The sequence below is a fragment of the Protomyctophum parallelum genome (assembly GCF_964188405.1).
Source record: "Protomyctophum parallelum genome assembly, chromosome: 14".
NCBI classification, from domain to species: Eukaryota; Metazoa; Chordata; class Actinopteri; order Myctophiformes; family Myctophidae; genus Protomyctophum; species Protomyctophum parallelum.
The window spans coordinates 27771520-27789670 of NC_139709.1; the positions used below are offsets into that span (position 1 = coordinate 27771520).

At 43.3% G+C, this 18151-nt stretch overlaps 1 protein-coding gene across 1 annotated transcript; it reads left to right on the forward strand.

Moving 5' to 3' along the window:
* Positions 1-159: 159 nt before the first annotated feature.
* psma8 (proteasome 20S subunit alpha 8) lies at positions 160-4603 on the forward strand. The gene is made up of 7 exons (XM_083781533.1): positions 160-369; positions 1246-1372; positions 1526-1650; positions 2108-2230; positions 3009-3128; positions 3846-3908; positions 4122-4603. Exons 1-7 carry the CDS (start codon positions 268-270, stop codon positions 4215-4217), a joined length of 756 nt encoding a protein of 251 aa, XP_083637659.1. The 5' UTR covers positions 160-267; the 3' UTR covers positions 4218-4603.
* The last annotated feature ends 13548 nt before the right edge of the window (positions 4604-18151 follow it).

Consider the following 18151-nt stretch of genomic DNA (forward strand, 5'->3'; position numbering starts at 1 on the left):
GCATGCCTACAGTTAACTGTACCCATTCTGCAATCTGTTAATAACATTTGCAATCAATCAATCCGTTATAATTTATCAACGCATTTATCAAGTCGACTCGTTATGACGTCACTGACAAATCCTTTGCATCATTATTGTAGAGTTCAGAGGTGACGCGCATGCGCTGATCATCAGAGAGCAGAGCACGGCAGCAGAAGCTAGAGCGGGTTGTTGGTTAGCTGATTCATCTGCTTCTTTTCCTTCTCTTCTTGTAACTGCAGCACAATAATGGCAGCCAGATACGACAGAGCCATCACTGTGTTTTCTCCTGACGGCCATCTGTTCCAGGTAGAATACGCACAAGAAGCCGTGAAGAAAGGCTCCACGGCGGTAAGTGTAAAAACGCAAACTACATAGAAGGCTAAACTGATTAGCTAACGAGTCAGCTAACTAGCGGCTAGCTACTGCTAGGCGAGCATTGTCGCTGTGTCACTCCTGAGAGTTTCTGATTCAGCAAACAGGGTTGAACTTGGAAGTGCTAGTGTGCTACACAGCGAGTAGCGATTATATAAGAGTGTGTTGTTGATTTGCTTGCCCTCTTTGTGAGAGTAACCATTGGTGGTGAGGTGGTAGTAGTGTCTAATGCAGATTGTGTGATACAGTCACGGTCTGTAATGCAAATATGCAATGCTGGGAGATCACCCTGAGTCTAGGACTCTGATGCTGTAAATACTCAACACATATATAATCTACCACTTCAACTAGTATTTATTACTTTAATGTATGTTTCCATGCTTATTATTTTGTGTGTGTGTGTGCGCGCGTGTGTGCGCGCGTGCACTAAAACAAAACAACCTAACTCAAATTCCTCACAATGTGCACTGCTTTGCAAACTTACTTGACTAGTAAGCAGTGTCTGATTCAAATTTTGACGAGCTGGTTTACGAATTTCATGGTATTTTCCACTTGGTGGTTCCGCTACTACCCCATGACCAAATACATCACACTCTAAGGCCAAATCACAACACCAGGTTGCAAGGAGTTGCATGGTGACCCTTTGGTGTGGTGTGTGGTCCATTGAATTCCATGCATTGAATCACTTGGGACGACGTGGGTCAAAGTGCTACAGGACATCACACCGCTGGGACAACGCTAAAACCGTCTCGACCCTTTGGTGTGGTTAGGGCTTTAAGTTGTCAGCCCCAGGACTTGTAACCTTTACATGGTTTTGTACATATAACTTAATAGGCTTCCTAATGTTTACAGGTGGGAATCCGAGGTAAAGACATTGTTGTCCTTGGCGTTGAGAAGAAATCGGTGGCAAAATTGCAGGAGGAGAGAACCGTACGCAAGATATGCGCCCTGGATGAGCATGTCTGCATGGCATTTGCAGGTACTACAGCCGACGACAACTGATATTACATATTAATTGTGCGTTCTCTAATCTTGTAGACACATGGAATTGTGTTTCTAAACTAAGTCGTCACATATTTCTTCTATATGCAATCTGATAAATAACCATTTCACAAATCCCGATCTTTGGCAGGTCTCACTGCGGATGCCCGCATCGTGATCAACAGAGCTCGTGTTGAATGCCAGAGCCACAGACTAACTGTTGAAGATCCGGTCACAGTGGAATACATAACACGCTACATTGCTACACTGAAACAGGTACTTATGTTATGATGCACCCAAATTCACCTTCTCTGTGATTTGGCTGGTTTATCAATCACTCAATCTTAATTTAAATTACACATTTTCACATAAAGGGGTAATTCAGGGGTAAGCCTAGTGGTCCGGGCACCTAGGCTGCTAATCCAGTCTGGCAGCGTGTCGAGGGTTCGACTCCCGATCCCGACGACCTTTGCTGCGTGTCTCTCCCCCCATTTCCTGTCAGCTTACTGTCCAAAATTCTTTATGAAATGAGCACATACAAATAACACGATAAAAACACAGGTAAAAGTATAATATAGAGGTGATAGCAGAAAGTAAAGGAGAATTGAATGAGGTTAAGTTGCAAAGTTACATTTGAACAGTCTCAAGATTGAAGGGAGTACTACCTACCTGCTTTTCCTTAATTTTAGGAATAACTGAAAATAATTCTGACACGCCTGTTCTTGTTTTATAGCGCTACACTCAGAGCAATGGGCGCAGGCCATTTGGCATCTCTGCTTTAATTGTTGGGTTTGACTATGATGGGACTCCCAGGCTGTACCAGACGGACCCCTCAGGAACCTACCATGCCTGGAAGGTCAGTGATTCTGTACTCCATGATTTATGTACCCACTATTTATACAACTATTTCTATACTGAGCCTGGTCTTTCCCAAACACGGTGAAATAACACAGATTGGCAATTCCGTACATACACTACTAGAAAAGCCCCAAATCTGTACATATTACACTGTTACTGTTTTGACCGACGGAGGCATGTCTTTCACCCCATTATCTCAGTTGGGGTAAATGCGCGCCTCACAGCATTATTTACAATTCTGTGCCTATCGGGTTACAACTCCGACAGGGCTGAGTCTGCTCAATCGAACATTGCAATGTACGGCACGGCAACACGCTCAATCGCTGGTGGCTCTTGTTGCTCAAGTTCACTTGAGATGGTGCCCCTCCGTCGCAGTCTATAAGGGAAGTTTAGTGTAATACTTACTGTATGTACGCCTTTGTACAGACTTTTGGACTTACTAGTAATGTCTGTACGGAATTCAATCCGTGTTATTTCACCGTGTTTGGGTGAGATCGGGTTGATATATATATATATATATATATAATTTTTATTATGCTTATACAGGTGACCTAAGACAACACACAGAGTGTGACAAGAGCTTTGTTAGAAAGGATTTATTACTTACTCCTTGTATTTATTTCTAATAACCCGCCGCTTGCCGGAAACCTCGCCCACGCCGGGTTGCTATACTATAATCAATTAATTTGGTCCAATCAACATAAGAAAGTTAATTATTGTGTAGAACAGAACTTTGCTATGGCTCACACACATGGTCTAAAGTAAACTGTTTTCAGGCTAATGCAATTGGCCGCAGCGCAAAGACAGTGAGAGAGTTCCTGGAGAAGAATTACACAGATGACGCCATTGCTGGAGACAACGAGACAATCAAGCTGGCCATCAAGGCTTTGCTTGAGGTGAGATCTAATTTAGGACTTTTCTGCAACACATAAACACAACTCTTTGAAGGGACATGCAAGGGCACATTGTTTAAAATATTGTTATACTAGCATATCTATTTTATTAGTTTGACCAATATTGCCATGCAATGACTGTCTAATGGAGAGGAAAATAAACGCAACGGCAACATTTCCAGCAACTCAAACAAGTAAGAAATTAGAACATATAGAATTTGTAGACCTACGTAAGTTAACAATAACTGGGACAAAACTACATCAAATGTATGTGTTAGATTTAGAAATACATGAGCAGTTAATAAAATGCATAGTGGCTATTTATGATTGAGATGTAATAGTTGGCAAGTATTGATCCTTTGCAAACGAAACTGACTCATGTCTTTAAGTCAATGAAGTGTCCACTAGAAGGAACTTTGTTAAACGCCACCCTCCACTGGCAAGATATCAAAACACAGTAGCACTAGCAACACATACAAACTTAATGAATAAGATATGGTTTTAGAGTGGACGTAGAATACACACATCGACAGGCTGGGTTAAAGAATAAATCTACCTAAGCTATCTTCAAAATCTTCAAGCATACTAGCATTTACCAAACTATCTCATAAATGTAATTGTGAGATATATTATTTCTATCTGCAGGCTGTGGGGGAAAGCCCTCTTGGATACATAAGTGCTGGTTTGTTGCTTTTTGTTAAATAAACCTTTTTTTCATAGGTGGTGCAGTCGGGAGGGAAAAATATTGAACTTGCCGTTATCAGACGAAACCAGCCACTGAAGGTACAGTAATATCACTTTTCACTATCCCATTTGTTTATAACAGTCATCTACTGCAGGCTGTGTTTGATGCCTCAGGTGTCTGTGCAAATCAGAAATATCAAGAAGTGATCTACCATTATCACCTGGCTGGTTCTGAAACAACTATTTTCTGGTGATAACTGACTTGCATGCATTATTATGCACAGGCTAATCTTTATTTTCTTTTCTTTTCAGATATTGGAGTCTAAAGAAATTGAGACCCTTGTGGCTGAAATTGAGAAAGAAAAGGAAGAGGAGGCAGAAAAGAAGAAACAGAAGAAGTCCAGTTAAATCAGTAAATGTTAACACTTTTCTCTTTGTTGCACTTGGAAGACATGTTATTTTGGTTGCAAACGTTTTTGAATGTTTGAGGGTTTACAGTCACCACTTTCATTTGAGACTTTAGATCTATTGGTTTACCGTACCTCCCAACCTTTGGATGCATTTTGGATGAGTGATCGATCATCAGTAGCAAACTTATTCCATCATTTCCACCTGATGTTGGGTGAGGAGAACAGCATAGGTTTGATAACGTATGTCCAGAGATGACATGCTACTGTATTTAGTTTAAAGTTGCTGCATCCTTTCTTATCTCCCTTTACATCAACACACAAAATAAACTGGTTATTGTAACATTCTGAATAATGGCTGAATTAAAGTCCACTTGTTTGTAACAATCTCTATTTCATTTATGTCATGTTTGATGCTTTGATAATGTTGAATATAATTACTGATTATTATTTTTTTGGCAGTGATTGGCTTTAATGTCATACTTGGATGTGAAGCTAACCCTGTAAGAATGTATTGTCATTAGTGGTCACACCGACCAGTTCCTTCAAATTGGAAACGGGGGAGAGAGATTTAAAAACGGCAAAAGCAGAGTAGCTTTTATTTAATGGCTTCCTTTATTGATTATACTACCACGTGAACCAGTGCGATGTAGAGATAACTAGTTTTACACTCCACCGGAGGCAGTGTGGTGTGGAGTGTCCATAAAGTGCAATGTTTTCATTTATCAGCATTCTGTGGCATACGCCTGAAAATGCAGAAGAAAAAGTACTATAGTGCTTTATGAAGTGCTCACCTTTTCCCTCAGTCATTTAAAACGAATTAGTGATGAGCGAGGGAAGTGTCTTAATGGTGGTCCAATGAGACGCCTTTTTCTTTTTGCCTCTCTCCCTCCTTTTATTTCAGCCTAAATTCGCTTATCAAGCATCCACTGCTCTGAATTCTCAAAGACACAATTATGGCCGGCGGTGGGGTAGGGCTGCTTAATGGGATCCTGGCCTCAGACCCCAGTGGGAAACTTCAGTGACTTTAATCTGAAGCCCTTTGAAAAGTTGTGCAGAGCTGAGGAGCCCCAGGGGGTCCCCCTGACTCTCACCAAAGACATAATGGTGAATGGTAAAGTCCTTCATTTAGAGTTATCTCCCCAAGCTAGGATTTCCTGAGTGGGTACCACGACTGCCTCGTCTGGTGCAATTGCAATTTGTCTTGTTTGCGGGTTGTACAGATTCAATGTTATGCTCGGAGTGATTACACAAGTTGAGCTAGGTTTATTGTATATGATGAACCTGTAAGGCTAGTAAATTATGAGGCATCTGTATGTGTACCTTTCCTCCTAATCTATGTTACTAACCGCAGTACAAATACTCTCTTCAGATTACTTTTGGAGATGCTGCTTTTTTTAATGCTCTGGGTAGTGAAATATGGAGATGCTTTATACAAAGGATGAAAAGAAAAAAAGATACTTCAAAACTTTTGCAAAGTTCATTCTGGGTAATCCTCTGCAGCCAGCCACAGAGGTTATCTGATCCATCTTGTCAATAGACCAAGAGCAGCTTATTCTACACTACTGCTGTTGCTTCTAGTGGTTTTGAAATGCTTGTGGGAAGAATTGTTTTCTTTTTTCCATTCTTCTTTTTTCCTTTTTGCCAGCGTTGTTGTTGCCCATAATCAGAGCTTCTGTGCCTCAGGATAAAGCCCATCTCTCTCTCATCGCTAGCTGCTGCTCGTCATTAATGCAGAAAATAATGGCTCCACCAGAGGTCATCGACGGAGGAACGAAGCCTGCGGACATGTACTCTCCGAGCAAGAATGCACACTGCTGCAGGCTGTAGACTGAGTGCATTGTGTATGTGTACAGACACACACACACACACACACAGCTCACAGGCCAATAGCAGACATTGTAACACTGTATTACAGATTTTAGCAGTAAAATAGCCTACAATCTTTCTTTATCTCTTAAACCCCCCCCCCCCTTGTTCATTCATTATTTTCTTTCTATTTTTCTCTCCCTTTCAATCTTTCATGTAGGGCCTACATGTGTTTTGACATTATATTTAACAGCGCCAAGATACTGAGGGAAAAGGACAAAATATGTTTATTCATTAGGCCAACAGTTTTTCTATAATCTATAACACTGATACCCAGATTTCCCTTTATCTCAAGACATCCATTATGCTATTATAGTTTTATGGTTGATTTCCAAGTCCTAGAAGACCGATTGTACTTTGATAATTTACATTTGTCAATCTAATGTGCCACCCTGTGGCCATATTTCCAAGCAGGCCTCATGAGATACATTTTGTCTGCAGAATGTCCTGAGGTCCAAGTATAATTGCTTCAAGGGCAAAAAAACCCCAATGTATTGGCACTCACTTCCCTGGGGAACTAAGGTTATATTAGTTCGTGCTGCTGGAATTATAGTAGTTTATTTGCTTCTACCAGCAGGGTGCAGTGTTGCATAAAAGCAGTGCTCCCATCATATCGGTTACACTTTCATCTTACTTTTTGTCCTACAGACAGGCACTGTGACTCCTCTAGCTATTGCAAGCCCAATCTATTGGCTACTGACGTGTATTTTTGTCCCTGGTTTTTAACACACAGCCTCAAAGGGTATCAGAACAATTGGATCCATCGAGGGAGAGTTGTTTTGCTCAAAATTGTCAGATGAAAAAGCAACAATGCTCGTGTCCTCAAGCAGTGTCCAAGCTGTCAAAGTGTGTTGGGTCATAAAAGGCTGCCTTCCCGACACTGTCCCTTCTCTGTTTTCACATGTCGGCTGTTATGCACGCTATTATCTCTTGTTATAGCAAATTCTGCTGGCCTCAGCGAAGAACTCTACTGGGCAATGTAGAAGTGAAGTAAGGCATGGACATTGATATGTAGACTTACATATCCTCTATAACTTGTGCCCTCAGGGATACATTTTCAATACATTTCTAATATCTCAGATCGCACATCTGCTCTCTGTCTCCCCCATGTCTGTCTGTCGCACACGCACACAGCCCTTGTACTGTAGATCTTTGACTATTGATCCTGGAACACACCCTCCTCAATCATTGTCATCGCTGTCACACAGCGCCGCACACACATTTGAGTAATGGATACAGCCAACAGCACTGGTTGCCGTTTTGCCTTTGTGTCTGTTGAATGGAGGTGGAATACTAACAGTTTGTGTAAAGAGACTAAAGGGCTGGTTTTCTGTTACCCCTCAAGGAGTCACCTGTCAGGGGTTTTGTCTCAGATGAATACAAGTGCATCCTCTTCTAATTGAAAGGGGATACTACTAGGCCACGATGCATAGAACAGCAGGAGACCTAAAAAATATGGAAGTAGGGAAATGTATTTAAAAAAAAGCGAGAGTGGGGGGGGGGGCAGACAAAGCTAAAATAAACAATCCTCGGGATGCTGTGGGGTGAGTAACAAATGACCCTGAGGCTCTGTGGCCCTTGGGGGCCGTGGCAGAAGCCAGTCACACACATCACATAGCATTACACAGGATGGGGTTACAGGAAAATGTCAGCCGACTCATAAGGAGGAACCATCGGCCCATAGGATAATTTGATTGCCCGAGGGAGGTGCAATCTTGCATTCCCACGATTCCTCCCTTTCCACCCACACCCTCTTTTCATTGTATTTCCAGAATCCATTTTTCCTTCCTTCTCCGTTATTTAATGTTTTCAGTCATGTTGTGTGCTCTGGTAACCATGCATAGTCATGAATGCATTACAGCAAATGTGGGCTACTGTGTTTATTATACAATCGGCCGTGGCAGTTTCCACGCAGCGCAGCCCTCTCCTCCGCTCCCCGATGGGAATTTTAAGGGCCATTGGTTCATAGTGTGGCCTCTGATATCTTGATATAAAACCTGATGCTGATGTCAGAAATCTCTTACCCCCCACTCCCACACATGCCCTCACATCATGATAATGTGGGTTGAATGGAACCAGACCAGTCACCTTGTACCTTCCAGTCATACGCCCCTTTGCCAAACCTGTGGTCAAAATGAACTGTTTGAAGTGAATCACAGGCTGTGGCTGTTTACACGAAAGCAGACAGTTGTGGTCTCAAATTTGCTTCCTTTGTATACAAATGGTTGCTATTCTGTTATTGCATTTAATGTTTCACTGCCTGGAGTTAGAGATGCTGTGTGTGTGTGTGTGTGTGTGGCATTGAGTGTGCGTGAGACGGCAGGAGCGACAGCAAAAGAGGGAGTGAGAAAGAAAGAGAGAGAGAGAGCAAGTGAGTGTGTTCAGCACAGATATCTGAGTGTGTCTGACAGAGAGGACAGCCCCGAGGGCAGGTCCCAGCCCTTCAGCACCCAAAAATGACACATGACTGCTTTGACTTTTGTCATCCCCGTCTCTCCGCCCCCAAAGCCTGCAGTGAACAGACAGCCTCCAACAAACACTGAGGATAACACCCCCCCCCTCCCACACACACACACACACACACACACACACACACACACACGGTATACTGCTTAGATTACATTATCTTTATCCTCAGGACATGAACCCTCCTTGTTGGATGACATTTAGGCATGTGCAGCACTAAGGTTACCTTTCTTTGCCCCACAGTTAAAAGATGCATGTCTGCATCTGGAATGGAGGAGGAAGGGAAAAATAAATCAGATGAGAAAGATTTCCAAAAGCGCTTTGATCAGAGAGGCATCAACAGTCACGCACAAACTTGTTAAGTAGTATGTAAATTTGAGCTGATACTGAATAAAGTTGCTAGAATGGCATGAATCCATTGTGCTTGCGATGATGAAAATAAAAGAGGGCTTCATGCGCTGGAGGGCAAGAAAGTCACAGACATGAAGGGTTTTTCTTTTTTCCCCCTTTTTTTTCCTACAAAGGGGCTGATGGGATGCAGAGAAGGAGAGAAATGAAAGATACGGGGCAAGCCTGGAAGGATCTCAATCTAAATTAGGCGAATGGAGGGGGAGGCAGTGCTGAGTGAGACATATAATTAAAACCACAATGATGAAAACATCAGCTGCTCGCTGGACGCATTTCTGAAAATTGCATTTGGGAGATGGCGTGTTAATGTTTCAAAGCTAAAGGTAAGCCTATCCTATTGTTAAAGAAGCACTGCAATCTCTTCTTTAAACAGGATATATTCTTTGCCATAGTAAGGTGTCCCCCCCCCCCCCACAAGTGCACAACACGTGAGCTTGTAGATCAGCCTCGACACTGTTGTACTATGGGTTACAAATCTCTTCCTCAGCTCCTCCCTCGTTACCTCCCTTCACCCCCCTCCCTCCCTCCCTCCCTTTCTTTCTTTCTCTCTCTTCCTTCTCTCCTTCCCTCCGTTCTCTCGTTCTCTCTGTCTGACACTCTGAGATGAATAGGCGCTGTCACGGAGACTCTTGTACCCTGTCAGCTTTTAAACAAACAGTTGGTGAAAGGATCACTTTCACAGGAGACCTCCGCGTCTGCGGTGAGGTCATTGGCTTGCCTCAGTCAGACCTGTCTGTGTGGGAGGACCTTCTCCCAGGAAGCAGCTGCTAAGGTACACTACACCACAGGCCAACGCACATCCCAGGACGCACGATAAAAATGGCTATTTAAAAATAAAGAAGGTTGAAAAACAAGGATCATTTCCACAGATCTGTCCTCCAGAAAGGTGTGGCTCCAGCTAGACTGGCCACTGACAAAGAAATGTCTGCACTAAAAAAAAAGACCCCTCAAAATAGTTTTGTGAGGGGCTGGGAAAAAGAGCCCCCCCCCCCCCCTCCCTCCCTCAGGTGAGCTCCCTCTCACACTCTGCCTCTATGCACCTGCACCAAGTCTCCCGTGTCCTCAGAGTGTCCCTCCACACAATGGAGACAGTGCATCGCCTGTGGCTCCTCTCTCCAGCTGAGAGCCACCTCTCTCCAGAGGACAGCACAGGAAACCTGCCAGCACACTAACAAACTGATCCTGGCAGATAGATAGAGGACTAGATACATAAGCAGGGACACAATCGCTCAGCCCAATGCACGGCAAAATCCGGAGTAGTGTTCATTTGGCTCGGAGAGTGTACAAATGTAACCAAATGGACCCGCAAGGGTTCATTTGGTTATATTTTTTGTACACTCTCGGAGTTACAAATTGATTTAATTCAACACTGAAGATTTTACTGTGTGCCGCCTTGGCTGGTTCGTTGTTAGTTGATTGTGCCATTACTCATTGATAATGATGATTGATGATGATGATAATGATGATGAGTTGACGACATAATGATGATGATAAATAGGAGGAGAATAATGATTATGATTTAAGTATTGTTATTTAAGGCACTTTGTATGATTCTGATTCAATGCCGTGGTTTTCTGAATGAGAACATTTTTTGTTAATCACAGTGCCATAAGAACTTCTTAAAAGGAATACCTCACCCCCACAATGACCGTTTGACAATTACTGCACCCCGCGAAGCCTTGGAAATAATGGAGATTTATTTGTTTCTTCCTTAGTGAATGAGGAATTCATAAACTCCAACACAACTCTCACAGTATACGCCAAGTGTCTTATATCCGGTCTGTGTACTCATTACTTCCAAAACAAACATTTTCCCTAAGATTTTCATATTTGAAACACATCTGGGATACACAATATGAGGACACAGACCGGATACAAGACACTTGGAGTATACTGAGAGCAATCTGAGCGTATTGCAGATGAGACCCATTTTGAGGTTGTATATATTGGGCTTGTGACACCTTCGTACGGTACTATGATAGAGCATACATTTGATATTATACTGATCTGGTGCTGGGTCACCCATCCTCGTACAGCTGCATTGTTGTATGTTAAAAAGACCTAAAACTACCCAGTGTCGGAAGTTCCGCTGATATCATTGATGTCACTGAAAATAGCTGATCTACAAGCCCACAACTTGTATAACAACTCGCAATAAATATGGCTTAACATTACTGTTCCCAAGGCTCCAAAGGGCAGTTGCCAGGAACCGTGGTTAGGGCAGACGGCCGGGTCTCCCAGTCTGGGCTACAGCTGGGAACCCCCCGGGCCAGTCTGTCGACCTGATGTGATTAAGAGTAAATCCAGCTGTATGGAGGATGGGTAATGGTATCACACCTGGAAAAGGAGTTCTGCTAATGTAAACCATATTTTTCTTTAGATTTTAGAAAAAACTAGAAAAAGTGCCCTTCCGGGCACAGGTCTCCACCAGGTTATCCACAGATCCGTGCAGTTAGAGGTAAAAACACTTTTCGGCCAGTTATAGCGCCACCTTGAGGCTGAGTTGAAATTGTTCATGTGGCATTTTGTCCTGGGCCTAGTGGGAATGTGGGTGCACAATTTCACGGGAATCACGCGATGTGTTCATGATTTGCAGCATTTTGTTTGAAACTGAGCACTCCTGTGAACTTTGGAAGCCAATCTTAACCAATCAGGATGGAGTCTGATAAATCTGAAAGACCCGTTTCGTTGAATGGCTCTAGAGAGACTGTGTACCAATTTGCGTGATGTTTGGACAAAATCTGTAGGTGTACTGTGCAAAAACTTGTTTTGCACAAAGCGGCCTCCTGGTGGCGCTATAACAGGCCGTTCTGGAAAGTTTGGGGCAGAGGTTCATCGTTGGCATCCAGGGAGTGTGTGTGCAAAATATGGCATCGACCGGGTTAACGGTGGCCGAGATTAGCTGTTCACGGACACACGGACACACGGACACACGGACACACGGACACACGGACGGACACACGGACGGACGGAGTGCAAAACATACTCTCCCCACATGCCTTCGGCCTGGTGGAGACAACTATAGAAAACCATCTATGGAGAAACCCTGGACAGCTTTCACTCGAGTTGGCTTGTGTTTATTTGCAAATTGCAATTTTTTCTCTCTCGGTCAATGTCAATCACTTATCTGGTCTGGTTTGTGCATGTGGTCCGTGAGAGCAACGCTCAGTGTTTGTCCTGAGAAAGACCTTGAATGGAATGAGGCCTGAGAGAGAGCTTGCTTTATTCTCCTCATGCTGCTGCAGGCTGTGGCTGTATTAATGCAATGGCGGGGATGTTTGAAGTTGTGACTTTATGAGACAAAAGCTAATTTCCTTCCTTTTGTTCATTATCGAGAGAGACTTCCAGCCGAGTGGAGAGCATGCTGTGCTAATTATTCCATTTACGAGTCGTCTCCAAAGTATGTAATGGATTAGACTGGGCTTTATTTTTATTTATTTATTATTATTTCCTTTTTACAGGTGAGTGGCGTGAGATGACGTACAAACATCTGGGGGAATCATCTGTCATTCGTCAATTATCTCCTTTACGTACATCTCATTGTGAGACAACGGAATTGCTTTCTTATGCCATCATCGATTCTGTATTTCTGTTAGGGGTGAATACACTGTGTGGAGTCCAGTTGACTGGAGTTTAATTGGCTGGAAATCAATTGAATTGAACCAGGAATAAAAAAAAATGTGTATTGTTAACTGCTTATTTCCAGCATAGATAGCTTGCCTTACACAGCATCAGGACCAATACTCATCCCACTGATCACTGACCTATTAGCTAATAATTCCTCTTACATTTTATTTTAATCGATTACATTACGTGGCTAAACTCGGTGGTGTTGCCAGAATTCTGAAGAAAACTACAAAACTTTGACATCTGCATGTGAACTCTTTCGTTACAATTTACAATTTAGTTCGTTGAACCGGAAGTGTTTGTGTGATGAGTCATAGCTTCAGTCTGTGCCGTCTTTCTCAGTGTAAACAATGGTTGAGTACTCGCGAGGTCAGATTAAAGATTTATTAAGCTCTAAACATCGTCCATTAGCTCAATCTGAGCCCTATAAATGCTTTAGATCACGTGCGCGTGCATGGAGATTTTGGATATTCGATGACGTCACACCATGGGAGCTGCCGGAGGCTAGCGATGGATGCTAAAAATAGCTAACAGACGGTAAATGAAATACCATTAATTCTGGATTAAATCACATTAAAGAAACACAAGATTTCTCAGGTTGGCAAAGGAGGATTCAAGGTTTAAACCCGAGAAAGCACGGGATTGGCAAATATTGTGCTAAAAAGTCCTGCATTCAACATTTGACTCAAGTAAAAGTACAAAAGGTCTAGACTGATCTACAAGCTCACAGTCACACTGCTTCACATTGTGAAACTTTATGAGCTTGACTTGTAGATCATACTCAGATCAGCTATTTTTGGATATCCCAAAAGTATAAAATGTTATATTTTGTCCAGTACATACATTGTACAATAATTGCCTCTGAGATGTAGTGGAGTAGAAGTATGCAGTATTCGATAGCAAGTAAAGTAAAAGTACTTCAAAACATGAACTTAAGTAAGTAATTAAGTAAATATACTTAGTTACTTTCCACCACTGTTTGCTGTTCATTAAGATCTGAAATCAATTCTGCAGAGATCAGGGGGCCAAGTTCAACATATGACATACAGTGTAATGGGATTTCCATCTCTTCCTTAAACAGGGCTTGGCAAAGCATGAAGGGAAAACGCAACATTTCCACATTCCACCTCCAGGAGCAAATCTCTCGGTCACTATGCACAGAGATGCCGCCCACAACACCTGAGCCCTCCCAACCACAGTGAGATGCATGCCCTGGCACAGATATGAGATGTGTATTCTGCCTGTCAGATCAGAACAAAACAAAGGGGTTATGCTAAATTTATGCTCCGCCGTTCGTTGCCGCTCGTCAAAAATAACAGATCTGCAAGCTCACAACATGCCACATGCACGACTCAGCGTGAGCTTGTAGATCGGCTATTGTTGGCGCACAACACCACCATATGATGAGGTATAAAATCAGGCTTTAGGTGATGCTGGAGAAGCCATACCACCTCCATTGCTGTCTGCCAGTCCCACCCCCAGCCCACCCCACCCCTGCTTTGTTTGTGCTCATTTCATTCTGTGTGCAGCCTCCTGGCAGTCAGGTCAAGGTTTACCCTCGCACCACACACCATTTCCCTCATGCACTGCCTGGGGGAGGAACACTGGAGGCCTGAGGCAAGGGCAAGCCCAAACAGCTCACTCAACATGGCGGCCATCGCCACCTCTAACCACACGGACGTTAGGATGGGAGGACCATGCACCACACAATCACACCATTACAGCTAAATATGGTTTCCTTTCTTTCTTTCTTTCTTTCTTCATTTGTCCCTCATTCCCCCTCCACTATTTCCTTTGGATTATAGAACATTATTGATTTCTGTCAGTATAAGGTATGTGTCTATTAACTGATAGATTTAATAGAGCGACAATAGAGAGCTACTCATTTGTTCCCCCCGTAGTGTAAGTGTTCATTTTGAGAGTCTGATACTAACCCTGGCTAGGAGCTAGTGCTGGATTTTTAGCTGTAAATGGAAAACGCCTGTGGGCTTTTCATTTTCTGGGCCCAGACGTTCCCTTCATGGTGTCGGAGCCCTTGTGTTCACAGAGTTCATGTTTTGCTGCAGGGCTTTTTATTTTTTTCCTATTTTGTTTTATCTCATAGCTTAGACTAGCAGGGCTTCAACTCCCAGAGGACTCCTGCGTAGCAACAGCAGAGAGATCAACAAAGTAAGTTTGTTTACGTTGGCTATGTCCGCATGTTGTCGACTTATACATTTCTCAGTCTCCATTTCCTGCCTCTCCTTGCCCCAGGGGAAAGCAGCCCTCTAATTGGATCTTGTTCTAATTGAGCCTAATACTGGAGCTAACCGGAGTTGGGCCCTGTGGCTAATGAAGAGCTGAATCAAAACTAAGCACTATAAAACTTTGACTGTGCGTGTGGATGTGTATGAGTGTGCACATATGTGTGCATCGTGTACACTGTGTGTGCATAAAGGGGTGCGTGCGTGGCAGCACATCAAATTACCGGTGCAGAATTTCTGAAATTATACCACTGTGTCTCTCTCTTGGCTTGTTAGATTATTTTCTTAAAAACAAATCCATTTTCTCAGTTGGGGGATAATTTCACATTGCATGCATTTCACAATCTCTTTGAAACTATGTGAGGCACAGTTCGCTTTAACATGCATCTTCTTTCAACCTAAATCAAAGAATACAAACCCATTTTTAATAAATTGATGTTTTCCGCAATCTCACTCTAAAAGCCAATCCAGTGGATATAAAGTGAAACCGACCAAACGGATGCTTTAGTTTCAACAGGCGAGAACAGATAAATGGAAATGAGGCCAGGTTCGTGGCTACAGGGCTAGAAATGAAATTACTACTATTTTGCCTTCAGCCAAGATAGATATTGTGTATCCATTTTACCTATCTATAAAATGCAAATTGATGTTTTATTTATTTATTTACATAAGAATAGGTTATGGTATAGTATGACCTTATAACCTTATTTAACCAGGAAGTCACATTTGGATCAAAGATCTCTTGTACAAGTGACACATGGGCCATGAACCCATTCAAACCGGGAAAGCATCCGTGGCATTTACATTTTTTGCTATTTGAATTTTGACTATTCAAAAATAGCAGATATGCAAGCTCATGAAAACTCTTGAAAGTGTTGATTTAGAACAGGGGTTTTCAACTGATTTTGACCATACTGACTAGAGAAACCTCGGCACAACCACTATTGTGTCGGGTGGGTCCATCATTGTCGGGTGAGTCCATCATAGACCTACCGGCACAATAGTGGTGGGGGTTTCTTCCTTTTAAAATAGATTAAAAATCTATAGTTTTCAAAGGCACAACATTTTTGTTGGATACAGCCACATTTGAATGCATCAACTATTTTTGAAAGTATTTTTCCCTGGACCAAACGGGACAAAGAAAGAAAGAAAGAAAGAAAGAAAGAAAGAAAGAAAGAAAGAAAGAAAGAAAGAAAGAAAGAAAGAAAGAAAGAAAGAAAGAAAGAAAGTGAGAAAGAAAGAACGTGAGAAAGAAAGAAAGAAGAATAGGCCTACATAGACATTCTTTGCCACCATGCCAGTCATGAACCAACAGCCACCCTGTCACTGTGAGTTATATAACTCACACCGAACCTCAGCAACCACAACACAACACACGTGACATAACCTACTGTTTATCAGTCTTCAATTGAAAATGAACATTTGGAAATGTTGGCTGTTATGTCAAAGCCCGAAACCTCTAGCTCGAGCCTCGAACCGAAAGCAAATTCACTCATAGGATTGAAGTGATCAAGAGCCACATACACTCCCTGTTACAACTAGCATACCATCAACGGCAGATACAACACAACATTCCCATCAGCATTCAATTCCAGAGCCACAAACAGTTTATTATAATTTAGACTCCCAAGGAAACTGGCTTTAGGAGATTCTGACTTCGTCATAATCACAGAAGCATTACATTATACACTCACAGGCAAATGATTGACTGGGTTTGGGACCAATGGGAGCCTTGACCACCCCCTCCAGCTTGGTGGTATAAAGGCAGGCTCCACCCATTGTCCTCACTGTAACATGTTTCATTGCCACCCAGTCATTGGGTCCCAAAATGACAGCTTGATTCACACCGTTATATACACAGTAGGCCTACACACACAGCATACAACACAAACCGCAAAAGAAGAAAAATAACCAAAAAACAAAGTTCCTACCTTGAGCCGTCTTCTACTTGACTGCTCTCTCTCTAGTTCATGATGAGCCCTCCAGCGGTGTCTCCATCCTCCATACATCTGCCCCAGCTGGCCAGTACTTTCCTCCCAGTATCAATGGCACGGACCAGCCTCATTCTCCTGGCTGCCGTCTTCTCACTCAGCCTTGGATGTTTAGTACTGCACATTCTGGTGTAGTGCAGTGGTCAGGGATTTAGGGCAGGCTCTAGGGTCCGGCATTCACAGCATGTCACTGGAGAATGGACTCAGGGCTGAGAAGAAGCTGAGGGGCTTGGGGGTCTACTCTGGGCTGGGTCATCACTCTGGTTCATGTACCTGTGGAGCAGGTTGAGAGAGACACCATCAGCTTTGAGTATAAGTAAGTAAGGTAGAAAGAAAAATCACACCTGTGTGAAATGAGTGGTGCAACTCTGTGTGGGGGTCTCCGGGGGGTCCCCGGAAGTTCCAGACCCAGAGGAACGCGGCCAGGGTGCCGGCCCGATTCCAGGCGAGCCGCCCCGCGTCCGAAACGGTCGTGAAATGACAGAGTTACCGTGTGGGGGTCCCCGGAACATCCAGACCCCCAAGAACGCGGCCAGGGGGCCGGCCCGGTTCCAGTGAGCCACCCCGTGTCCGAAATGGTTGAGAAATTACAGTTACCGTGTGGGGATCACCAGGGTGTCCCTATACTGTACTGTACTGTCACACCCGAAATCATCATATATACTGTGTGTGTGTGTGTGTGTGTGTGTGTGTGTGTGTGTGTGTGTGTGTGTGTGTGTGTGTGTGTGTGTGTGTGTGTGTGTGTGTGTGTGTTATAGGCTGTGCAACAGTGGTTGTGAAAACCAAGCAAAAGACCAGCCAGCCAGGGACAGACCCAGGGACCCACATAGCTGTCTATAGGAGTGGTTGTACCACTCAAAAAGTGAGCTAACCAAGAGCCACTACTGTACACTGTAGGCCTACTGTACCCTGTCCTGTCACAGGGATGGTGCCCCACTACCCCACTGGATAATACATGTTAGGAAGGAAGCTGGGTGGACTTTGGACATGCCCTGGCCTGGACTAGGGTATGCCTTGAAAATAATTTGAGAGATAGAAATCTAGATGTGAAATTCAGGTTGTAACACTTGGTTCAATATCACTTTCAATCAAACCATCAGTTAAGAATGAAGTTTCATACAAGAATTTGGTGCTGTGAGTGAGACCCCAAACAAAACATTGTCTGTAGACTATATTGATTTTATAAATGTATATAGCCTACTGTAGGAATCGTAGGATCCATGCACACAGCACCTATGTTTGTTCATTCACCTTCACCCTCCCTCCCTCTCACTCACACACGCGCACACGCACATGTTAATGCATAGCATAGGTAGCCAACTCACCTGCAG